This window comes from Aspergillus sydowii, assembly GCF_001890705.1.
Source record: "Aspergillus sydowii CBS 593.65 unplaced genomic scaffold ASPSYscaffold_3, whole genome shotgun sequence".
In the NCBI taxonomy this organism is placed as follows: domain Eukaryota; kingdom Fungi; phylum Ascomycota; class Eurotiomycetes; order Eurotiales; family Aspergillaceae; genus Aspergillus; species Aspergillus sydowii.
Genome location: NW_024467861.1, coordinates 3196260 through 3220798, shown reverse-complemented (window position 1 = coordinate 3220798; position 24539 = coordinate 3196260). Strand labels below are relative to the sequence as shown.

The 24539-nt window shown below is 49.9% G+C and overlaps 8 protein-coding genes across 8 annotated transcripts; 1 reads left to right on the top strand and 7 right to left on the bottom strand.

The window, feature by feature from the left end:
- Nucleotides 1-18: 18 nt before the first annotated feature.
- ASPSYDRAFT_43457 (uncharacterized protein) lies at nt 19-1116 on the bottom strand. The gene is made up of 2 exons (XM_040846656.1): nt 1029-1116; nt 19-970 (listed from the first exon to the last, which is right to left on the bottom strand). The coding sequence occupies exons 1-2, from the start codon at nt 1099-1101 to the stop codon at nt 282-284; spliced, it is 762 nt and encodes a 253-aa protein (XP_040705350.1). The 5' UTR covers nt 1102-1116; the 3' UTR covers nt 19-281.
- Nucleotides 1117-1660: 544 nt separating this feature from the next.
- ASPSYDRAFT_830049 (C2H2-type zinc finger protein) lies at nt 1661-2969 on the bottom strand. Its single transcript, XM_040851182.1, has 4 exons — nt 2639-2969; nt 2392-2583; nt 2262-2341; nt 1661-2208 (listed from the first exon to the last, which is right to left on the bottom strand). Exons 1-4 carry the CDS (start codon nt 2675-2677, stop codon nt 1893-1895), a joined length of 627 nt encoding a protein of 208 aa, XP_040705349.1. The 5' UTR covers nt 2678-2969; the 3' UTR covers nt 1661-1892.
- An 840-nt stretch (nt 2970-3809) lies between these two features.
- ASPSYDRAFT_67330 (uncharacterized protein) lies at nt 3810-4745 on the bottom strand. The gene is made up of 3 exons (XM_040850398.1): nt 4339-4745; nt 4228-4283; nt 3810-4177 (listed from the first exon to the last, which is right to left on the bottom strand). The coding sequence occupies exons 1-3, from the start codon at nt 4643-4645 to the stop codon at nt 4139-4141; spliced, it is 402 nt and encodes a 133-aa protein (XP_040705348.1). The 5' UTR covers nt 4646-4745; the 3' UTR covers nt 3810-4138.
- A 1883-nt stretch (nt 4746-6628) lies between these two features.
- ASPSYDRAFT_131084 (uncharacterized protein) lies at nt 6629-9402 on the bottom strand (the record flags this gene model as incomplete). The annotated part of the gene is made up of 2 exons (XM_040840576.1): nt 6629-9233; nt 9321-9402. 2 exons carry the CDS (start codon nt 9400-9402, stop codon nt 6721-6723), a joined length of 2595 nt encoding a protein of 864 aa, XP_040705347.1. The 3' UTR covers nt 6629-6720.
- Nucleotides 9403-10488: 1086 nt separating this feature from the next.
- On the bottom strand, nt 10489-11403 carry ASPSYDRAFT_30025 (uncharacterized protein; the record flags this gene model as incomplete). The annotated part of the gene is made up of 1 exon (XM_040844721.1): nt 10489-11403. The coding sequence occupies one exon, from the start codon at nt 11401-11403 to the stop codon at nt 10489-10491; it is 915 nt and encodes a 304-aa protein (XP_040705346.1).
- Nucleotides 11404-11732: 329 nt separating this feature from the next.
- ASPSYDRAFT_88081 (uncharacterized protein) lies at nt 11733-12931 on the bottom strand (the record flags this gene model as incomplete). The annotated part of the gene is made up of 2 exons (XM_040851960.1): nt 11733-12751; nt 12802-12931. The coding sequence occupies 2 exons, from the start codon at nt 12929-12931 to the stop codon at nt 11733-11735; spliced, it is 1149 nt and encodes a 382-aa protein (XP_040705345.1).
- A 1686-nt stretch (nt 12932-14617) lies between these two features.
- ASPSYDRAFT_88080 (argonaute/piwi family protein) lies at nt 14618-17795 on the top strand (the record flags this gene model as incomplete). Its single annotated transcript, XM_040851959.1, has 4 exons — nt 14618-14738; nt 14810-15883; nt 15938-16191; nt 16251-17795. 4 exons carry the CDS (start codon nt 14618-14620, stop codon nt 17793-17795), a joined length of 2994 nt encoding a protein of 997 aa, XP_040705344.1.
- A 1344-nt stretch (nt 17796-19139) lies between these two features.
- Nucleotides 19140-23999, bottom strand: ASPSYDRAFT_43452 (ABC transporter ATP-binding protein). Its single transcript, XM_040846655.1, has 11 exons — nt 23739-23999; nt 23607-23687; nt 23436-23551; nt 23311-23365; nt 22654-23255; nt 21950-22580; nt 21294-21882; nt 21073-21245; nt 20492-21021; nt 19481-20444; nt 19140-19423 (listed from the first exon to the last, which is right to left on the bottom strand). The coding sequence occupies exons 1-11, from the start codon at nt 23886-23888 to the stop codon at nt 19388-19390; spliced, it is 3927 nt and encodes a 1308-aa protein (XP_040705343.1). The 5' UTR covers nt 23889-23999; the 3' UTR covers nt 19140-19387.
- Between the last annotated feature and the right edge of the window lie 540 nt (nt 24000-24539).

Below are 24539 nucleotides of genomic sequence, written 5' to 3'. Positions count from 1 at the left end.
TTTATTCAAACACTGAATGTCATAGGGCTGTGAAATGTATTCTCATGGTACTTTTCGGACTCGCTGTCTCTCAAGTATTCGTTGATTCATGACTCTAACCCTAAAAACGTGAATATCATGCTAGCTCCAACGCAAAACCCATCGCGCACATAACAACTCCCTCGGCGTCGCTATTAGTACATTATATAAGGTAAACATAGCGCAGTGTCCAAACAGTAAGCAGCATCAACTCGTTTGGTAGCTCTGCCCGGACGATGACGCATTTCCCGGCTTCGCGCAGGCTAAGGCCCATGAAGGTTGGTGGCACTGGTAGCAGGGATCTCGCGTATCGTCTTGGGCTCCTGGCGCTTTCGACGACGGACGAGGAGAAATGCCCCAGCTGCAACGAGGATCGCCCCGGCGCTGACTCCGACTCCGACGCCTGCTTTACCTCCAGCCGAGAGGCCGCCGTCTGCGTCTCCGTCTCCGTCTCCCCCTAGCTCTCCCTCTCCCTCACCACCTTCACTTTCACCTTCACCTTCACCGGTCGGCGTTGGGCCCGGATCTGTTGACGGGCTAGCCGTCACTGTCTGGGTAACAGTTGACGGGGTATGGGTTTCCGGCGCATACAGGGCAATGTAGGGCGAAACCGTCCAGTAGTCCAAAAGGTCACTACCGTCGCCGGCTGTAATGGTGAAGACATCTACCCAGATGGAATTGGTTGACCCGGGGTCCACGTGCGGCAGATCGCTCGGAGGAATTGTTACACTGCTTTCGGACCAGTCCACAGTCGTCCTAGAGGTTGTATAGTCGTCCGTGTCTTCCTCGTCAGGGTAATAGAAAACGCCAATCGTGGCCGCTCCAGTGAGATAGCCGTCGTAGGCCCATTCAACCACGAGGCTATTTGTTGGAACAGCCTGGCCTGATGTTGGTGTGATATACATGTCCACATCGTCCATCGAGTCTTCTTCGACGGTGCCATCGTCGCCGTCTGTCAAAGCGAAGCAGGTATTAGTCACCATCTTGGTAGAATAGGGGAGCAGTCTGACCGGCAACAGCAAGCGTCGTTCTAACTCTGGCCGCAGCAGCCAGAAGAAAGAGTACGGCAGACGCAGTCTTCATGGTATCCTGCCAGTGCAAATGCGCAATCGCGCGATAAAAATGCAGTTATGCAAGGAAAGACGCAGAGATCCGGAAGTTTCCAGCAGCATTTAGGACCTCAGGAAATAACAAGAAACCCCTGAGTCGGGGTTTGCTTTTTTTGCCAACCCACAGCCTTTCGCGTGTTTGCGGCGCAGTCACGATGCATGAAACCAGTGGTTACACGAGTTTAATTGGATGAGGCTGACAGGGTTCTTTGTTAGGCCTTGGCGACATCGCTTAGACTGAAAAATGGCCGACAATCAGTACTGGAATAAGCACCGAGCGTCAACACTGCTTATTCCTGTTCGCGATGCAGTTGGACTCCTGGCGTCGTCGGGCTCGTCCGTCCTTCTTAGGTCTCGAGGTCTCACATGATCCACCTGCCCTCGCTTCCCACTTGGACAGCGTTATGAATTTGTCCACTTTGCTGAATGGGTAATCTCAAGGTAAGGGGAGGAAATAATTCAAGGCATTTGGTGTTTGAGATTGATATGGTTGGCAATGGTGGTTTATCCAACGGGGCCGACTGCAGTCTACTATCCAGAAAGGAGAAGTCAGTTCCTTATCGAGAAACCAAATAGTGGACTCAAGGAATCTTGCCAATCAAAATCGAGGGAAGTTTCTTCCGTTTCGCGCCAAATAATACACGATGTGGTTGATTGCCCAGATGTGTCATTGGAACTCGTCCTCGTTGGGAACTCCAAGCGCAAATTCAACTCGCTGTTAAGGCCTCGAAAGGGCATGGTATTTATAATTAACTCAAGGTGTTTCTATTGCGGTGGTAAATCAGGGTATTCATGATGCTTCCCCGGGTCGATATACGCCGGATGGGGAACTCTATGATCTATTATCGTCCGCAACAAGATGTCGTCCACGACACTCAGGTCCAAAGCACACCAATCAAGAGAGGTTTCATGAGTTCTGACCTCTGGCTGAGGAGCTGGTGGGACCGAAAGGGCCGGAGGAATATTTATCGGCCAAGCTCCTGGGGAGGCTGCTTGTCCGGGCTCGGGGTCGCGGGCGACTCTGCTTTCTTGTCCATGTTGTCGCAAATGGTGCCGATCTAGTGCGATTTTGCGAGAAAAACTACGAATACCAGACTTATTAGCGGTGTTTCCAAGCGGGGAGATGGACGGTACCTCTGTAGGCAGGTCGGGACGGGGCAGACATAGGGCCGCTCGTTCTTGTGTGACTTTTGATGCCGAGCGTAACTCGAAGGCTGCAAATGCTAAGAGTCTGTAAATATATCAAGTGAAGAGAGTTACTTACATCACTGAAAGCTTTCTTGCAATTGCCTATGTCACAGACATAGGGCTTCTCGCCGGTGTGGACCCTTTGGTGGATCTTGAGCGACGAGCGCTGATGGAACCTCTTCGTGCATCCTTCCTCCGTGCAAACGAACGGCCTGTCATCTAAATGGATCTGGTAGTGTCGAGTGAGATCAGCCTTTCGGACAAACTCCTGTACGACGTCAGTCCGGGTAATAGCCAGTGTCGAGGCTGAGATTGTTGCCGACCTTGTTGCAAGATTCAAACGGGCATGGAAAATAGCGCATCTCTTCTCTGAATCCTACAGTAGTAACCAAAATATTGCGATGGATAATTTATTATTTAAACACCCCGGAAACATCAGCCGGGCAAGGCGAACCCTAATATATGGGCGCTAGACAGCACCAACGCCTCGAGCCTTGGGAACCCTGTGCTAAGACCACCCAGCTACATTTTCTCACCTGCGCAATGGATTACTGCAGTAACCTTTGCGTCGCCTAAAGCGGCCCTTCCCTATCGGTACCGGTGTCCAGTCCTGGTATGGAGAGGTTCCTGACACGTCCGGCTCTTGGGCGCCGCTGCCTTGTGGCGCGAACGGACACGTCTTCCTCGCCCTTGGCTGCTGGCGAGTCGGTTATGCCCATGTTCGAGAATTCGCTCCATAATCGGCGTTTTTTCCTGGAACTTGAAATTATTGACCTCAGCCAAGGTGTTCAGTAGAGTATAATCATGAATCGAGTTCTGTCCTGACGTCTGTCCCCGGAGAGCCCGGAAGACTCAGCCAGACGAATTGCAACAGTCACATTCCAAAACTTGGGAACTCTATTTCTGGCAGCGAGCGCAGGCAACCAGTGGCATCAGAATAAGCATTTTAATTACGAACAGAAGGAGAAGATAGAGAAAGGGTGGGGGGAGCTTTAGCTGAATTGGTATCTTGCCCAAAGTACGCATCTGAGGCTGTGCAACTGCGATCGATTCGCCAAAAATGCAGCAGAGCCCAAAGCCGTCGAGAACATGTGAGAAACATTCTAATCAGGTTCGCCCCCGCCTTTGCCTTGCACGCTATGTTGGCGGCAGTCGATCGATCCAGATCTTCCGGCGGAAATGCCAGACCCGATGCATTGACCGGTGGGGAGCCAGGAAAGAGGACACGGACACTCGACCCACGAGGCTGATTGGGCGATCCGCGCATGCCTGCGAGAAATCTCAAGAACATGATGCAAGGAAGGTTGCCAGCTAGCACCAATTCAGACTGGTGTCCCAGAATGGAGAGACCGTTGAGTGGCTGGACCGAATTGTCATCCTTACAACTGAAGGGGGGTGGTATCTGCCAAGGTGTCGCTGGCCGCTGTCAATGCTCCCTTGCGCTGGGGCCCCTCGTATTGAATAATGCATTTTTACAACGTCTTGGATACTGCGATAGGCAGGCGGTTGGTCACGCTGTGGATTTTAAGAAATACTGTTTGTCTGGGCGACATACTACCAGTTTTCCTATCAAATGGTTGGTTGGCATTTCGCTACTCAATATCGGCCAGAGTGTGGGTAAAGCAATTTTTTTGGGTTTTTCTCTATCTAAACTAACTAAGTAATACATTAAAATAGCAATCAACGAGTGAAGATCCGAATCGGATTCGGCATTGGAGACATAATAGCCCCATATTGCCAGATGGCTGCCGTACTAGATCCCCCATGGTCGCACTCCGTGGCAGCCAGGGGTGTTTCTAGACAGACACAAGAGGTTTAGAAACCTATTCCTCTGCTTCCTCCCCCTCCTCGGGAAGGTGGCACTGTTTCTGTTAGTCTACTGATATTCCATCGCCATTGTGGAATAACTCACCTCGCTGTCAATGCAGCAAACGTAGGTAGCGCCAGCGGTATCGCAAATGTGGTCCTCTAATACGCTGCGTTAGAGCGATGTATCCCAACGCTATTGAGGGTCAGGGCTTACTGTTGCCTCCGATAAGGTTGGGGAGGAGGTTCAGAGCGAGAGTACCCTGGCTGGAAGCCTGGGTGCAGAAGGCGTCGGTGTCCGGAGCCAGAAGGTTCTTGAGAATCCCAGCGAGGCCGTCGTACTCTTGGGTTTCCTCGGTCTCCTCGGCTTTGACGCAGCAGTTGACGATCGCGTCACCGCACTTGCCCTGGGTCTCCTCGATCTTCTTCAGGCTCTTCTGGGAGATTTTGGGGGCCTGCTGGGAGGAAGGCATGGCAGCAGCAGCCGCAACGAGGGCAACAAAAGTAGCAACGGTGAACTTCATTTTGAAAGATAGTTTGGAGAGTCTTTTATTCGACGAAACGAATGTGAGATGCTTGAAGAGGCTTGAAGATGCTGATGATTGAGCTGATGAGGATGATAATGATTGGAATTGACGCAGACTTCAGTCGACCTTTATATCTTCCAGTCCGCTGCCTAAGGTGTCTCTCTTTGCCCGTCTCGTAGCTCCTTTGATGCCAGGAATTCGCATTCTACCACTTCAGTAGCATGAGAAACACGTTGGCCCTGCAGGTACAGACCGTGTCCAGGGAAAAACTGTGGGACTTGCGTTGCAGAAGCCTTGCAGACCCTTTGCTAAGACCACTGATCTGCGTCCTTACCATGCCTAGGGCTCTACTTCTGTAGCAGGATACGCAGATCACACGTTTCTGTTCGGAAGAACGCCTGAGGTAAGATCCTTTCTCATTCCCAGTATTGATGGACACGGTCTAGTGGAGCCCGTGATGCGTTCAGGAGGCAGGGCGGAGTGGCTCTCTGGGATAGTTGGTGATGGTCTTAACATAGGACCAGATATTTCCGTGGAGCAGTTCCATTCTGCTCACCATATTTGCTCCTCGTTCTTCAGAGTAGCGTATAGATGCTAGCGTATCAGCATCGAGTGCGCTGTATAGATGCCAACAACTATTCGAGTTGGCGTCATAGGCGAATGTATATGGATCTCTATTATGCATGCGGCTCTCCAAACCCGTACTGCAGCCTATACCTGCACCTTCCCCTGCTGTAGACAAATAGAGTGTACTCTTCCTATGGTCCTATTCCGAATTTAATTAGGAGCGGCGACACATAACACACCTTGCGTCTCTATCAGGCGTCTTGAGACATTTAGACATGCGCCGCATAACAAGTTCAGTATACTTCAATATAGGAGAGGTATGTGGAGATCATGGTTACTCGAGGGCATTACCGGGACATATTCACCAGAGTGGTCTTAGCATAGGGTAACGCCTCTGCGCCGGTTCCTGGCATATTTCGTGGGTCTCAGGGCGTGGGCCCTGGGCTGGGTGGCCATAGCACAGGGTCACGTTTCGGGAATCTCGCAGTACGGCTTGGGCGTGCTGCACGTTCGTCGGCGCAGCGGAATACATTCTCCATGACACTTGCAACATTAGCTCCGGATGAAAATATCTACTCTTGCTGCAATGGTTACTCTACGCGCAGGATTTCTAGCGCAGCGGCTTCCGTTGGGAACTAGACGCCTTTGACGCCAACGACAGCCAGATTTGGCAGCTTGATATGTCACGGCTCTGTTTTCGGAAGGATGCCGGGTAGATTGTAATGTATATGAACAAATCCTGACAACGGATATGGGTAACGGGTTGTCTCTTTTTGGTGTTGCCGCATGTAGACCTTTGTGGACCATGGCCGTATCCTGCGGTTGAACACAGGGCATTACTCATAGAACCTGGGTTAACAGTATCGAGTGCTAAGTACGTAACTGTAGGTTTCGAGTATGATGCTGGGGTGGCTAAACGTAGGCTGTACCTCGGTTTCCTGTTTGTATGTGGTGTCGTAGTTGTGGCCATGGGTCTGGCAAGACGTCAACCAAGAGATGTATCCAAACGTAGTGATGTAGATTTACCGTTATTTCGTAATTAATCATATTAAATTATGTGTGATTTGATTTTAGTGGCGATGGTAGAATTAGGTGACAAGTGTCTATGAAGTGACATTGGTCAAATATATATTTTGAACCTGTATACGTGAACTCATTAACAACGTAACTACCGAAACCAGGAACATATTATGGAACACCCTAAGCTAAGTAGAGATACATTGAGCATTGAAAGCACTCGAAAGACTTCGCAGAATTCATCAAGTCATAGGTTCTGTCTTTCTACGTAAATCCTAACCTGCTAACAGATGTCAGCGTGGGCATTTCCAGCATCCGGGCGCTAGACTACGAAATATATTCAAACGATATGCTTATAGTGGATGGTAAAATAATATTATAGTGCATTAAATAAGTCGCTAAGCTCATCGTTCGCCCCTCAACGCCTACTGGACCGCTCCAAAAGCACTGCACAAGCCCTCGGTTACTGATATGGGCTCACGAACAAACTATATACATGAATATCTGGATATGAGCGAGTTCAGCGTAGTATTCTGCAAAAGCTCCAAGGCCGCATTTGATGCCTTCACCTCTGCTTCCGCGCGACACGAACAGCCACTAGCAATGGCAATCTGAGTATCACGAATATGAACCGCACAGTCATAGGTAGCTCCGCCAGGCCCATTCTTCGAGCGTGTAACACTAAACTTCGCCAGCGACCTCGACGCCATCTGCAATGCGTTTTTGGGGTGTGTAACATCAACACCGACACCAAGAATACGCTGGACATACCTCGTCCAGCCGATGCGGTCGAGGAACAATCCACAGGCAGATAGATCGTTGCCCGAGTCGACAAAGATCGCACCGAGCATGCTTTCTATGACATCTGAGAAATGTTTGTCTGGGGCTAGCTCGCTCAGGTCCTGCCATGGATACTGCGTGCCTTCCGTCAGAGTCAGTGATATGTGGGTACGGAGAGAGACATAGCGTTGGAATACAGTCTCCTGAGAGGCCTTCAGAGCAGGGTTTTTGAAAAGCATAAACCGCCATAGTCCCATCTCGAGACAGAAAAACGCTAGCAGGTTGCCGTTGCATACGGCATGCTTGATAAGGGTCATTTGGCCCTGTGGTATCTCGGTCGAATGCCGGATGAAGTGGTCCACGGTGACCATGTCCAGCACGGCATCTCCTAGGAATTCCAGTCTTTGGTAACTGGCAGTGGTGGAGTGAGGACCGCACGAGGGATGGGTGAGGGCTTCCTCAAGAAGCGTCTCATTCCTGAAGGTATACCCAAGGCTGCCTTTCAAGATATGGTCGACACCGTGTTCAGGAATGGGATGAAGCCTAGCCCGAAAGGGAAAAGGGGATAGAGCTTGTAAAGCTATCTCAGGAAGAAGTCGTTTGATACATTGCCTGGCGCTTAAAAGGCCACCGTCTACATACGCGGCTCCTATGAGGGCCTCAATAACATCAGCCAACGTTTTTGACGAGATATTTCTCTCTTTCGGAACGTGCCCAAGCGATTGGGATATAAGTGGTACGGTGTATCTTCGAAGACTCGTCCTGCGATCGATAATAAATGCATCCAGGCCAATCCTAAGAGCAGCCTTCGTAAGCCGGTGGTTTTGAACAAACTGGTCGCGAGCTCTGGTGAGTTCGTGCTCCTGCCAGTGACTGTGCTGAAAGAAAACCTGGCAGGATATCAGATGCTTTAGAACGGAGTCCCCGAAGAACTCGTATCGTTGGTAGTTCGAACGAGGCCTGGCGTATGGAGTGGTCAAAGCAGTGACAACATGGTCGAGTGTTTCGAATTGGATTCCGCCTAGAATAGTATCGCACAGTCGGGCTGCGATAAGGCGCCTTTCCAATGTGTCCAGGATGGGTGGCATAAACAGTCCGAATATACTTTGTCCGAACGGGAGCCTGTCAACTGTACATGCCTGCGCAGAGACTACCGTGGACTTAGTAGGCTCGGGTGGCAGGAGGTCCTCATCAGGGCTCCTGCACAACTGGCGTCGTGAGCTGGAAAGCTGCTCGCATTCAATCTTTAGATTCTGAATGCTGTTATTTGGGGAGGGCATCCATTGTCTGAAGATGAGTGGTTCATTGAAGCGCGAGCTATCATGCACAATGCCCATTTTAACCGGTGCAGTACCCTGGGAATGAACCTGAAGAGCTGGTTCTGATCCTGAATTTTCATTCAGCCAACAGCAAAGTCTGCTACGGGGTTCATCTGGAACAAGCAAGATAACAAAGTCTTGCGCATTGTCCTGATATCGAGCCTTGGACGACTCCACATATAGTGCAGTGATTTGTCTCATCATATTCATGAGCCCCGTACCCGGGCGACAGATGATCTCTGGCTCAGCAAACGATACACAGAATGTCGTTTCCGTATCGCAAGATATGTTGATTGGCGTCAGCGAAGTAGAATATGCTGCCGGCGTAATCATGTTAACAAAGACCCCTGGATTGGGGCTGCCCTTGGCTTGTATGCAGATGCGGGTTTGATAGAGAGTATTCATGGAGCACCATGCTCTTGACCAATAGGCCCAGGGGTCGAATTGATCCGATACGCGCATGGTTGACGGCCATGAATTAATCTCATGCTGTATAGAATGCGGAAGCCGCGGTGGCAGATAGGAAGTCTTGTCTTCCACGACCGAGACTTGTTGTTTGTCCCCAGACTCCTGGACCGCAGACGATGTATAGTTCTGACACTTCTTTCGTCTCTGCCTTCTCTTCCGAGTTCGTTGACTGCCTGGGTGTGATACTAAGGCGCGGTGAATAGTTTCCTCCTCGCAAATGGTGGTTGGAGCAGTACAGTTGCCCGTCGAGAGACATATCTTTTTAGTATTGCGCTTCACGACGGAGAGGCTGATGAGGATTTCGAATCTATCGTATTCGTTGCTCTTACTGTGCCAGAAGAGAACAGCGTGGTATTGGGGATGGCCGTATATCGTAGAACAAGCACTTTCTAAGAGTACGAACGCCATCATAGCCGGCGTCTCGCATCTGTTTCCTGGTAAAGTTAGCACCGCAGTCCATGGCCGCTTGCCACCAAGGAGAACAATGGATCATAACAATCTAACATGAACTTCTAATATACTCGCGACACTGACTCCGATTTGCGTCTTGTGGTGTGGCACTGCCGCCTGCGGGGGTCCTGTGTTGACCAGGTCGTCAGGCATCCCGATGTCGACGTTAAAACACGACTCTCCAAATCCATGATAAATCCCCCTGGCCAGGGTTCTCGCAGACGATCTCTACCGGAATCACGGTTGAGCGCGTAGTGTATCCTGTGTCGCGCGTTGAAGCTACGTTCTCTCCGCGGGCGAGGATTGTATATGGTCCTAGCACAGGGGGCATGGCGTATCCCCGTACTAGCATTGGCTCCAGCACACCGGATACTTTACCCCTTAGACATTGTAGTATTGTCATTTTCAAGTGGAAAAATAGCGGTCATTAGCAGTCGGAAAGTAGCAGCCCGCGCATTTCCACACTCCTGGCTCAAGGCAACCAGCCAGCCCCGTTGGACCGGTATGTCCTAGTACTGCTGCTTAAAGGCAACCCCCATTCCATAGCGCAGTGACAGCTCTGACACTTTTCCATTCTTCAAGTACTGCGTAAAATATCGCAATGGAATGACCTGCTCGTGCCAATGCCCACTCAGCCTCGAGTTCGAACGAGCTTCGAGCAGTAACCCGGCTATCTCTCGGCCGTAGAATTTGACTATCCCCAGTGGCCGGGCTTTCTTCTCGTAGAGGTTGGATGTGTGTTCTGAAAGGCCGAGTGGTGAACGGTACGATAGTAATAGTTTTACCTGGATGCTTGCGCCATCGTGGAGGATTCGCATGCAGAGGATTACGTCTCAGTAATTTATCGAGTTGGTTCTGACATTTTCCGTTTGTTCTTTAGATGTAAAATTGTACTGCATCGTATGCTAAGCCTTTATTATCGAGCTATAGTAGAGTCTCAACGGAGTCACCATCACCAATGCTGTTCAAAAACCAGCGCTCCATTGTTCTGATCAGGTCAGTCGAGTATCTCGGCACTCTGGTGGACAGATATACTGCAGAGAAATGATATACAGCTGGATCTCTAGTGGCGAGGCGTGCCAGCCCATTGTGTGGGAGTAACAGTTATACTGAAGATATACGCTCTTATATATATCATGCCGGTGTTTCCTTGGAAGCCCTAAATTCACACTCTCTACCACGCAAGTCTGGTATACATACATTCTCCATTAATAGAAACCTTCATTTACTTCACAGAACTCAAGCAGGTCGCTCGTCAGGAACAACAACAGACCAAAAGCTCGCGCCTCCATCGCTGCCAGTGCCACTGGTCCCAACATACAATCCTCCCGACCCAAACGTCGCCGTCGTCGGCGCAGGGATATCCTGAAAAATAACCTCTGCTGTCCCATTTCCAATATTCACACGGACAAGCGTATTCTGTTGGAAATTCGCCACGAAGGCTGCGTCTGTCCAGTCGGCAAGCGCGAAATCATCGGCACCTGCAAGGATATCGCCTCTCACTACTACCTCAGCACCGCCGAGTAGATCACCGCTCGATGGGTCGATCTGGAACCTTCCAAAGACACCGTCAAGGCTGTTGGTGTAGTACAGATAGGGCGCCTTGTACCTTAGCCCATTAACGCCTGGGGTAATCCCGTCCCCAGAAATAACCTTATCCGCTGTCCCAAGGTCAAGATTAATCTTGTAGATTGCACCAGCCGGACTATCGGCTGCGAAGACGACAGTGGGGGAGAATGAGGCGAGACCATTTAATATCTGCGCCCCTTCGATATTCTGAATAACTGGTGTTGCAAATGGTTCGCCAGTTGTATCAAGGGTCCATATTGAAACGGCCGCGTTGTCAGGGGGTCCATTGAGTGTGAGGACGGCATAGCTATCTGTTGAAAGTTCTGCGATGCCGGTGGCGTTCGTTGCATTGGGGAATTTATAGATTGTTCGAGGTCCCCCATGCTGGTGGGTTGGGTCTACCTCGAGCACCTCTGGGCTGTCGAGACGAGTTATACGGGTGTACCAGGAGGAGCCCTGCTGGGCGAAGTTCTCAATCCATGTTCCGGGGTCTAGCTGGTATAGCTTTCTGGCGGTATATTGCTCGCCTAGGACGGCGGCGGCTGCACTGATTAGGGGGAGGAGGGTTGTGGTGCGCATTTTCATTCTTGCTGATATTAGCAATGACGGTTCCACGGAGGAGCCAGAGCCTTTTATATCCATGGCGAACTCGAAGGGGGAATGATTCAGCAGCTCGTGTTCCACGCCTGCGCTGTGGTCGAGTCAGAGCTGAGAGGACCCAGGCTGACGAATACGAGCATCTGGCCTGTTAACGATCGGAACCAGAGAAGCTGTGATATTATGAGTCAAAGTGCGTGATTGCGGTATGTTCTCATGATCGCACCCCAGTATCAAGTCAGGCCTGATGGTAGGGACTTTGTCCCTATAAATTAGTAAGTTGTATAGCGCCTTGCTTCTGCCTTCAGCTGTTGAGCTCAGCTCCCGCGTTGTCCACCTGTAGAAGGAATGCATTCCGAGGGAGAAATAACGAGCCATTTGATCTTCAAAGTCTTGTCCATGTCTTTGCGTTGGAGGTTTTGCATCTCCTCATCCCCATCCTTCATAGCCTCCCTCATCTTTTTCGCCTTCTTCCTGCGAAGCTTTGCCATATCGGTCGAGAGACAAAATATCTTCTTCTCAGTCTTCCTCTTATCATCCCCATTTTCTGACATCTTGTCAATCTTTGCTTCAATCTTTCCAATCTCCCTTTCTGTTTCCTGCGCGATGTCAAGGGCCTCCTTGTACTTCCTCACCCTCTCTTCCTTTGCCTCGCGAAACTTCCTCTCCAGCCGGTCATTTTGCTTCTGTCCTTCTTTCGCGGCGAAAGACGCATTCCACCTTTTCAGTAGATTCCGCTGCACTGATGACGCAGGAAGATCCCCCGTCTCTAACGGCGCAACATACCCCTGCAGCGCGTCAAGAAGCAGAAGTCTCGGATTCATCCTCTTTGCTTCACCACCACCATTGCCACTCCCGCTATCAGCAATAACGCGATCAAGTATGTCGATGTCAAGATCATCAAATCCTTCACCATCCTGGCCCTCCAGAACCGCAGCCTCCTTCTCCATCCTCTCCTTAAGTTCGTCCGGATTAACACCAACAGCCCTAGCCATCTTCTCAAACTCCATAATATTAGCTTTAATCCCCTTCGGACCAAATAATTCCGCGTTAGCTCTCTTCAGGTACGCCCTTGTCCGAAAATACGAGGTTGTCTCGCTCCCGATCTCCGACGCAGCCTCAACAGCCATCCCTACGACCTCGACGGGGTGGATCATCCCCATGACGGACCCGGCGATGCTGGTGGTTTGTAGTACGGGATTTGCAATGAAGACCTCGTTTAGACCGTCGAGGAAACTAAGGAACTCGGTTTGAGTTACTTGGTATTGGGAGAGCACTGGGCTGTAAGCTCGCATGAAGGGTGAGGCGATTTCGCTGTCGAAGGTTTTTGTTACTTCTGCTGGGTGTTAGCCTAGTCTTGCATTTTGCCTATGCTGGGGGACTTACGGGGTATTATGATGGGTTTGACGTGTGAGGTTGATGGTTCTATTGCTGAGTATGGAGGTGGAGGAGGTTCAAGGATAGAGAGGTTGGTATAATTGTTCGTATCACTCTTGGATCCCACGGCGCGTTTCATATTGTATTCCTTTTTCAAAGAGGTCTCTTTATTGTTTGTGTCTGAAGTTGGATTCACAAGATTGACAGGAAACAGGAGGTGCAGATATATACACCTACGCGCGACTACTCCGCCACGATTGAATACATGGTTCCATGTGCAGAGTAATTCCCGACAAGGAAAGCATTTAGTAGCCGCGCCCGAGAACCAGAATCAGCTGGTTCGCCAGTTGCTGAGGACAGGAGACCTTCCCACTGCTGCCTTCACTCTTCCACAGCTGGTTAGGGCTAAACCGCATCAGACAACGACTTCGTAAAGCTGACGGCCCTCAGCCACAGTGGTTCCAGGTCACCCGGGGTCTCAAAATTGGTCGCTCGAGCCGAAACTGCTGACATAATCAAGTTTTTGATCACCTGACTCCCAACCGAACTGAGAATAAGTTACACCTCGAGCCACCTCTTTCATTATTTTACTAACATTATTAGGGTAGTTAGGGTGGTCAGGGTGGTTAGGATGGTTAGGATGGTTAGGATGGTTAGGATGGTTAGGATTAGGGATTAGGGTTTAGGAATTGGAAATAAAGATTAGAATAGTTAGGGTTAGATACTATCTCTATATAGGATTGTATAAGGAATTACAGTAATTTTTTAAGGACTTGACTTGTGTTGATATTGATTATTAATGAGTTTAGTATCACGTGTAGGGGGTGACACTCATGTGAGCTTTGCAGAAAGGTCGGATGGCCTGTGTACACTCAGCCACAGCCAAGGCACGAAATAGGTGGATTACATATTGAACGAGATCTCAAAAGAATCGTAAAACTAGATTTTAAAATGGGCTATGACGACCAATCTAGACATCCGAGACAGGCTGCTTTGTGAGCTCATTATCGCTTACTGCCCTGCTTGCACCGTGCAAGCGTACCCATTGCTTTAAACAGTCCGCCAATCATAACCTGTGTGGTTTTCTGGAATAGTTCGGCGAATCTGGTAAAGTGCGATCGTGGTAAGCTGCTCACGGTGAAGTTAGCGAGATACATATGCGATGACAGTGGATGGTGACCCACCTCCTCGGGGCGAGCGGGCAGCGAGCAACAATCAACTAACAAGCCGGCCGTGGTCCGAAATGCATTGTGTCTGTCATAATTCCCGCGGGGTAACAAGGGAGGGATTTTGGCATCGAGCACGGTCTAGATTTCGCGCGATGGGCCCGGTGGCGGAGGCAAGGGACTAGACAAGGTGGAGATGATTGACAAGCAGTTTGACCGTGGGGGTGGGGGAGAACCCCCGATGCTGCATTGGATAGGAATCAGAAAAGCAGCAGACATAGGGCCTATTTATACCTTGGAGCCATGATGAGGAGAGAAAGATCCCTCTGCTAAGACCCTCTGCTAAGACCCTCTGCTAAGACCGTCTCTGTAGCCCTGTGCTAGGACTTATCAAGCATTCTCGCCTTCAATGACCCTTTGCTATGGCCATTCGAGCTCCCGGGAATTAAAGTTATGTCGCTTACCTTTATTCCTAGGGCTATCATCCCTTGATACGCCATTTTCTTGGCCATGCCTGCGCGAACGTTCTTCCAGCTGCGCTCCACTCACGCGTGTATCACTCCAGGACGCGAAGACCTTACTGCCTCACTGCCATTCTGTCGAAGACCAGGCGGACCATTGCATTTGAGAGAAGCGCATAATCTAGATGCCTCATTCTCATGGTTTCCGCCCGTCGGGCGACCGAGCTGCGAGGGGTGGACGAGGAGGTAGAAGCTATGCATTTAGTCCTTACGGAGCGAAGCGAGATGAACGACGACGACATAATAAAGAGATATTCCAGTGAGTGTCTACACCTCCGCTGCTCAAGCTCGACTAACCTGATGTTTATTTGAGACCTGGCAAACCTCCAGTATTAAACAGCGTTGTTGAAGAGACCGAGAGTGCAATCCACAACGTGCTGGACACCAGCGAAGGTGCCTCAAACTTAGCACGACGACCTGGCTTTGGCACTCGAGGAGCTCGAGTTACCTTATACGCAAATTACTTTGAATTGTCTACGCCAGGCGGCTGTGAGGTCTTCCGTTACCATGTCGAAATCACCGAGGCCGGGGTTCCCAAGCAGAAGCAGCGGCAGATACTCAACTTGCTATTAGACCAGCACCTGGCGGACAAGCGCTGCTGCATTGCCACAGATTTTAGGTCAACCATAATCAGCTCGGTCGATCTGTTTGATGCGAAGCCAGAGCCGGAGGCGCTGTACGATGTTCGCTACAAGGGAGAGGCCCAGACCGAATACTCAGAGAATGCGCCGATATTTCAAGTCAAGGTCATATTTGCCAGCAAGATCAGCGTGTCTTCGCTAGTCGACTACCTCTCCTCAACCAATATGTGCGCGATGTTCCGCCAGAAGTCTGAGGTTCTACGGGCTCTTGACTTGATCGTTGGACACGACGCACAAGTCAGTTCGCGACTCGCCTCTACGCCAGGAAATATACATTTTCCTATCTGTGACAAGTCCGCAGAGCGATTCAATCTCGGCGCTGGCCTTGAAGCTCTGAGGGGGTTTTCAATCGATGTCCGCGCTGCCACAGCTCGACTCCTGGTCAACTGCCAAGTGGACTATACAGTATTCTTCCAGAAGGCTGAACTCGCAAAGGTAATTGCGGCGTACAGGCAGGATGGTTCATTGAGTATAGCCCGGCTTGAGTCCTTTCTGAGGAGGCTCCAAGTCAAGGTCACACATATCAACCAGCAAGCCCGGTTCAAGATTATCGTCGGCCTCGCAACGCCGTTGGATGGACAGGATCTGCCTCACCCGCCTCTTGTTGCTTGCCACGGTGCTGGTCCTAGGGATGTACAATTCTGGCGTTGCGATCCTGATCCGCCTTTAAGTAGCAGGGACGGAGCAGAGTGTATGGATATCGACAGCCCACGCCCTGAAGAGAACGGGAAATACATCACAGTCGCAGAGTTCTTTTTTCAAAGTAAGCATACTTTCCTTATCAGAAAAATACCCAGGTCTAATAATTTGCTTGCAGAGTATGGCATACACCTGGATCCTCGCTTGCCAGTCGTCAAAATTTTATCACGCAACAAGCAGCCTGCATACCTCCCTGCAGACGTTTGTATCGTTCGAGGTTGCCAACCCGCGCGTTCCCACATTACAGAAGAGCAGAAGGTCAAGATGAACATTTTTGCAATTCGTAAACCAGCGGCGAATGCGCGGTCCATCACTTCCAAGGGCGCCGAACTGCTTGGAGTCGGCGCAGGAATGAATACAAATCCTACTTTAGTACGTACCCTATCAATCCTCCAACTCACCTTCGACTTTTCTAACGCAAGGTATAACAGCGCAACTTCGGATTCAACATCAGTCCTGACCTGATAACTGTACCCGGTCGAGTTTTGCCATCTCCCTCCGTCCTCTACGCGAACAAAAGCAAGCCAGACATTCTGTCCGGAGCGTGGAAGCAAAGAAGGGCCAAATTCTGCAAACCCTGCCGACTATCCTCATGGGATTTTCTCTACATTTCCAGCGCCAAAGACAGGGACTATTTCCCCTCGCCGGCTGATCTGAGGCCCTGTATTGCCGGATTACGCTCCAAGTTGAGCGACTACGGCGTCATCACGCAGTCCATGATCAACGGACATCGGGTTGATATCACACCAGCCCTCTCTCCCTCGAATGGAAAGTACAACGTGGGCAAGCTGGACCAAACTATACACGCTGCGCTCAAGCACCTAACTAGGTCGCGCAAACCAGAGCTGGTACTGGTGATTCTCCCCTCCACAAACACCGACATCTACAACTCCGTAAAGCAGATTTGCGACGTGCACATGGGCATCGCCAATATCTGTACGCTAGCACCAAAGCTCTTCAAGAGGGACGAGGCATATCTAGCCAATCTTTGTCTGAAGCTGAATCTGAAAATGGGAGGGGTCAATCATGTCCTAGGAACCGAGAAAGCAGGGATTATATCCGAGGGGAAGACAATGGTTGTCGGTGTTGACAGCACTCATCCACTCACACGCACCACAGCAGCAGCAGGACCGGACATGCAGCCTGTTGTTGTAGGCATGGTTGCGTCTATCGACAAGCACCTCGCGCAGTGGCCCGGTGAGGTGCGGATTGAAAAGTCCCAGTCCTGGCGCAAGACGGCTGCTGCTCTGGACACCATGCTGGAATCTCGTCTACAGATATGGGCGACTGTAAACAGGGACCAGCTCCCTGAGAATATAGTCGTCTACCGGGGCGGGATATCAGACGGGGAACACGCGCGTATTTTGGAAGACGAACTGCCACTCCTCAAGTCCGCCTGTGCAAAGCTCTATCCGGAAAGCGAAAAGAAGAAAGGTCTCCCTCGTTTATCAGTGCTCATCGCGGGCAAGCGACATCGTACCCGGTTCTACCCAAGCCAGGAGTCCGACGCCGACAAATTGTCCAATCCGCGAAATGGAACCGTCGTCGACCGCGGCGTCACCGAGGCCAGAGAGTGGGAGTTTTATCTGCAGGCTCACACTCCCTTACATGGTACAGCGCGTCCGGCATATTATTATGTTGTGTGGGACGAAGTATTTCGGTTCCGCAAGGCGCAACCGCCCTTCGTCAATGCGGCAGATGTCTTGGAAGGACTTACACACGATCTGTGCTATCTATTTGGCCGGACTAATAAGGCTGTCAGTCTCTGTGCTCCTGCGTACTATGCAGATTTACTTTGTGCGCGTGCTCGCTGCTACCTGGCGGATACTTTAAAAGATAATCAGGGAACTGGCAGTAGGCCGTCTGAATATATCGTGCAAAAGAAAAAGATAGACAGCAGGGATGTGGGACGCGCGGCGGACTTTACGAACATCCGGGTTCATTCTGATCTCCGGAAAACCATGTTTTATATTTGATATCTTTCACGTAAATAGTATCTCATTATCACTTCCTGAATGAAAGCCAGAGCCAAGGGCAACAACCCCTAATTTGCGAGTTTTTCAAACCGCTGTCCTCAGATCCCTGCACACTAGTACAGATGAATAAAACAGGTCTGTCAATATCTTCTAGATACAGACTAAGCATGCACATGTGTATATATCTCGCGCCAGCTGTTTTAACATACCTCATCCCACCTGAAGCCTGATTTTTACTCCTACTGCGACACAAAATGAAGCCTTCCAACCACAACATAAGTATTTTAAATAGAGATAAGTAGCATATTCAATATCCGATTATTAAATAAAGCTACCTTTTTCAATCTAGAAATATTATAGAAGATAGATATAATAGTCTTAGTAATTTACTATTAGGAGAGCTTTATCAATAACTTTAGTATCTAGAGTAACTTTATTACTTATTTTTGTAGTTTTAGAGTGAGTAGGATCTTTCTCTTATCCTTTTGAAATATTCTAAAGCTATTTTAATTACATCTCCATCTCTTATTCAGATCCCCCTAGACGATCGGCGATTCTGTCGTATGCCCAAGGATGTACAAAACGGTTCCACCAGCGCTCCTGGTTATAGATTGATCAAAGACCCTCTCACTTACCTATTACTATCCTGGCTCTGCAGTCTGGTGTTTAAAGCCAGCATATATAATATAGGTTATTAATCTCAGTATGGACAAAAACCTCCCGTGCCAAGATGCAGGCTGCACCCATCTGGAACTCAATCATTCCATTACGGCTGTTCAGGGAGTAAATAAATGTAAATAAATTCCACCCAAATGTCTTGTCATGACTGGCATTCATGAGAAGAGCCAGTTCACTTATACTGGAAGCACAATTAACTGCGCCAATACTCTTCTTTCAAGATAGATCCTGGTCGCGGAAGTTCGCGACTTCGCGTTATCTAGCCAATTACTTCTCGCATATTTGTCTTCTCGAAAAAAAATTTAATAGTCGGTCTTTGCGCAACAGGGGCTCGAATGCGGGTTCAAAATAAGTAATATTTTAACATATTTTCTTCAGGTCGCCGAGGTTATAGCACCCTGCCCGTCAAAAATATATACGTATATATATGCCACAGCCAGTATTAGCATTGGCCTGGAAATCGATTCTCAGAATGTTCCAGAGAAACTCAAACACCATGGCTGATAAAGCAGTCTGTCATGACTATTAAGCAGTGTCCAACAAAAATCTGGGTTTAGGCAAACAATTTAATAAAGTGTCTAAATCTAACATTTAACACTGCTTTACAGTGTACTACGGAGTAGGAGACTATGCCCAAAAGGAGAAATCCAACTAGAATGGAAGGAGGTTTGCAGATCCTCTCTTTATCACAATAATATATAGCTTCTCAGGTTGAAGTTAAAGTGAAGGGACGCTTCTAATTGATCAAGTACGGACAGAACGATTCACATGAAGATATAAAGGACATGAAGATTCGAAGGGATCTTTAGCAATTCTACAACACATACGCCCCGGGGCCCCAGCAGCCCAACATAGAGCAGCTCGGCTGACATTTTGGTTCTGGTCTACAGCACCATATGATTGCCTGTTAGGACTCAGTCCATAGCTTTATCCAGGGCTTGCGCACGACACTAACGTGGGTTAGTCACAAATCTTATTTTCTCCTGTTCATAAGATAAGGGGCTTACCATCTCCCAATATGCTCCACGTTTCTGTACGAGTTCTGAATGAGTTCCACTCTCGATAAGCCTGGTACATTTATCGTGAACCTCCTGCCCTAGAACAAAGATTGCATTTGCCTTTTGGATTGTCGCCAGCCGGTGTGCCACGGCGATGATGGTCATATTGCGTCTCTTCGCTAGCCTCTCGATTGCCTCCTGCAAAAGCCTCTCCGACTGTGAGTCAAGGCTCGAGGTGGCCTCGTCGAGGAGAAGGAGGGATGGTTTTCGAACTAGGGCACGAGCGATGCAAATCCGCTGTTTCTGACCTCCACTTAGGGCGGACTGGGTGACTCCAAGCGCGGTGTTATAGCCATCTGGAAGAGAGACGATGAAATCGTGGATTTCGGCGTCCCGACACGCCTGAATCATTTGTGGCTCCGTTATGCCGTCTGTCGGGGTCTGACCCAAGAGCAGGTTGTCTCGAATAGTGCCGTCGAATAGTTGCGGTTCCTGGGATACAAGGGCGAGTGAGGATCGATATGAAGCTAGATCGATTGAATTAATGTCCCTGCCGCCAAAAAGAATTTCGCCGCTTGTGACCTGGTAGAAACGCTCTAACAGTGATATTATAGTTGATTTACCACAGCCAGACGCCCCTACCAATCCGACAAATTGCCCGCTCTCAATATTTAGGCTCAGCCCATGGAATACGGGAGTGTCTCGGGAGGAATAGTGGAAGGATATGTTTCGCAGCTGAATGCTTGCATTGCGCTCTTCCGATGGCATAAGCCGCATGTCATGCGGGCTCGTTGCGCCTTCAGTTTCAGGACGAAGACCCAGGATGCGCTCGCCTGAAGCTGCGGCCTGCGCAATATTCGGTCCAAAACTCAGAAACTGGCCCGCAGATTGACCTCCCTGAATTATGGCGACATACACGACAAGGAACGCCACGACATCGTACTCACCAGAAGCCAAGAGCCGGCCACCGTACCTGGAACTCGTTAGGCGGAAAGTAAGAGGGGATCTAAAGGGTCATACCAGAAAGTGAGGGCCATTGAACAAAGCTCAAAGCTATCAGCAAAGGAAAAGAGCAGCGTGGCATACCAGGCTTTCCGCATTGCACGGTATCTCTGTTGGGTCACTAAACTTGAATAGCGTCTCAAAATGGCTTTCTCCATGTTTAGAGATGTTATTGTCCGGAAGGCACGGATAGCCTCGCTTGCAAACTGGGAGCTTTCTGCGTAGACTTCCGCGTTGATTGCTTCAAACTTCATCTCATACCGGATTCGACTGTAGGCGCCGAGAAACATGAATGGAGTCCCGGCGCAAAAGGCCACAGCGGCCAGCTTTGCACCAAAGGAGAATGCTATGGCAATGCAGCCAATCATGCTGAGAATAGATATGAGAGGGAAAATTCCGCTTACTCCAAAGAGCTCCTGCAGCTGACGGGGGTCGGTGGATAGGCGAGACGTCAGGGTACCGCTGCTGTTCTCTTCCCGATCAAACCAGCATACAGGCTGGGCCAACATGTTGTGGAAATATTCCATGCGATACTTGGACCCCACGTTCTGGCGGATGTCAGGTCTCTTTTCTTGACGGCTTCAAGGCCTTGGACATACCTGTGAGATCCGATTCGAGAAATACCCTACAAGAAGGTAGAAACTCGCCATAGCCAAGGCCAGGATGAAGAACATAAGGGCCCAAAAATTGCCAGCATCAATCAGCCGTTGACCGGTGTACTGGAAAACCTGCACAATTTGGGCAAAGAGCCAACTCTGCAGTGCAAATCCAGCTTGCCTGGGGTCAGCTCAGACCTTACAATTACCGTCAGGACACTTACACGATGCTCCGAGGGCCCCAAATAGGGTCAAAACATATAGCAGCCAATGTTGCCGCTGTTGTCGTAATATTCTTAGCAGGACCTTGGTTGACGGTCTGCTTTTTTTCCCGGGTTTGCCCTGGATCTCCCTGGTGATTTGATTGGGATCCTCACCACTCCCCGGCCGGGTAATGGCGACATTGTCCGTGGCTTCATCCAGCAATGTCTCCTTTTGTTCCAGTCTTTCAGATTCAGAGACGGATAAATTTCCCAATTCCTGGGCATGGACCAAGCTGCAGTACATGCCTCCAGCTGCCATCAATCTATCATGGGAGCCTTCTTCGAGATTTGTGCCGTCCTTGATGACGACGATATGATCCGCCTTGCGGACAGTTGAGAGTCGGTGAGCGATCAGAATTGTGGTCCGGTTCTTCAGCACGCGTTCAAGTGCCGCCTGTACAATGCGTTCGCTATGGACGTCTATCGAACTGGTTGCTTCATCAAGAATCACGATGGGAGGTTGCCGGACGATACAGCGCGCAATCGCTATGCGCTGTCGTTGACCCCCGCTGAGAGCCATCCCTCCTTCTCCAACCAAGGTTGAATACCCCTGTTGAATACATTAGTGGCTTTGCAGCGCAGAGACTGAATTTAGTGATTTTCTCATAGTGCCATACCTGGGGTAGTTTTTTGATGAAATCATCCGCAAAAGCCTCCTTACTAGCACTGACCACCATTTCCATCTTGTCATGGTCTGACGAATTCTCCCACTTGGTCCCGGTCAGGCCCATGCTTATATTCTCCAGGACCGTGGTGTTGAAGAGAACAGGTTCCTGCTGAACCAACCCGATTTGTGACCTCCACCACTCGAGATCAAGCCTGTTAATATTTACACCACCTACTTGAATTTCGCCTTCAACCATCTCTGTGCCTTCAACCATCTCCGTCGCACTGGAATCAGCCGAGGTCTTCAGGTCATACCACCTTTCAACCAGGGCCACGATCGTGCTTTTGCCAGACCCTGAAGGCCCTACCAGTGCCGTTGTCTTTCCCTGCTCAAACCGCGCATGGAAATTGCGCAGGACCTGCGTTTTCGGACGGGTGGGATAGACAAAGCTTACGCCATTGAATGTGATGTCCACTCTCCCGCCTACGTTGTTGAACTCCGTAATGCCTGTCGCAGGGGGCTGCCGTGAATCAATGATGTTGAAGAATGGACCTGAAGCACTGATTGCCTTGCTGATGATCATGAGCGGCGATGCAACATTTCCGAGAATCGTGACAACCAGGAGAACAGAAAAGAAGACTCTGCCCGCGCAGGTGAATTAGTTTGCGTCCGCTAGATATATGTCAAAGGAGCCACCATCGGGACGTCACCTACGTGATTACGGTATTGATGTTCTCAATATGACCCTCACGAAAAAGCTTCAGCCCGAACCAGAATGCCAGGCCAAAACTAACATACATGGCGAAAAACAACAGGCCCAGGTGGATTCCGCTGGCAATCGACATGCGGGCCCCCCGTCGCTTTGCTTCCTCGACCCAGGCGGAGTATTTCGTGGTTAACGAGGCCTCTGCTCCGAGGGAGAAAACAGTGCGAACGGATGCAAGTACATCGGCTGCGATAGACGCGTGCTTCTGATCTGCATCGTCGACGCGGTGTTGGGCCTTGACGAAAAATGGAACGGTACCGCTGAACCCTAAGATAACGAAGAGGATCGCAGCGCTGACCACTAGCGTCAGGGCCCAGGAATATCGAAAGGCAATGACATATGCTGCGACTAGAAGGGCTAAAGATTGGAACAGCATAGCGAGTTTATCAGAAACACTTTGCTGGATTTGGTTTGACAGTGAGGTTATGGCGTGGGTTACGGTGCCACTCGAAATTTCGTCCAGTTTGCTGATGGGGAGTGAGAGTAAGGACTCCAGATATTCTAGTCGCAACGCAGCAGATGCTCTGAGGCTGATAAGTCTGAACGAGACCTGGGATCTAGTTAGCGTGGCTGGGGGTAGGCGTGGGAGTTGTGTCTTCATGTACCATAGAGACGTATGTCAAACCGAACTTGCCAATAAAGAGATAAACAATATACAAACTGCCCCCCGACGTACGGGTTGTTTTAGCCACCTGTGTCAAGTCCAAGCAGGAATGGGGGTATTTAATACCTGTTTTGATTTATTGTTTGCTGGAAATCCTGCTTGTCTAAGGTTGATCCCGGCGTTGAATACTGGTTTAAAGTCCCAACTTGATTCCCAAAAACAATATTCATGAGCGGTAGAGCCTGCATGGATTAGAGGCAGTGATCTATTGGAAATACTAAGCTGCAATTGACTTACAACTCCGGAACCCATGGCACAAATTAGTCCCAGGATCATAGCGACGATTCCCCCTCGCCTCGCGCCATATGAGAGAATCCTCTGGCTTCAAGTTAGTCCAGGGCCATTAGCAGGGGAGACGGAAGCTCTGACAATATAGTGTGCTAGAGAAGGCCCCTTGGCCGGCTTCTCTTTCTCTGGGCGGATTTCGACCTGGGATGCAAGTTTGGTTGAGTCTGGACTGGAGTTGTCCACCACGGTCTTGTCGTGTATCTGCTCCTGGAGAGACGGAGGGGACTCCATCCTCGCGAGTCGGGTCTGTACGTTGATGTCAAACAGAGCTCAGAACACAATATTGATCACCAAGCATTGGAGCGCTCGGGAAAGTCCTCTCCTTGTTTCCTGACAAGCAAGACACAGTGCAGGAGAAGCCTAGCTTAGCTTTACAGTCTCTTTTACTTTGCGAACGCAAGGTGGCCGTCACATGACTACAGACCTGGTTCCATGCCAAGTGTAAGTTCTGTCAAAGTTTCTGGGGCCACGGATACAAACATGCTTCCGCTGGGAGTGGTGTCTTAGCACGGCCAATGATGTCTCGAAGGACCCGCTAATACGACCTCAACCTGCGCGGAAGTCAAGTCTAGAACTCAATCCGGGGCACTGACGTATAATACCCCCTTGATATGGTCCTAGCAACGCCAAGTATAACCCAGAATAAGGTTAGAGTTTGGCACCGGCTTTGACATCCGCTGTCCGAAAACGGCGCCCCACAGAAACATCCCACGAGGCGATAGAACTCTGGCCAGCAGTGATGATGGTCATACCGGGGAGTCAGTTTGACTATGGTATTCTAGACCTGGACGTAGACGAGGGCACAGACCTGGCCCCAATGAGATTATGGCCCCATGATGTCTGCCATCATGACTTGCGACAGGATCCAGAAGTACCTTTGGC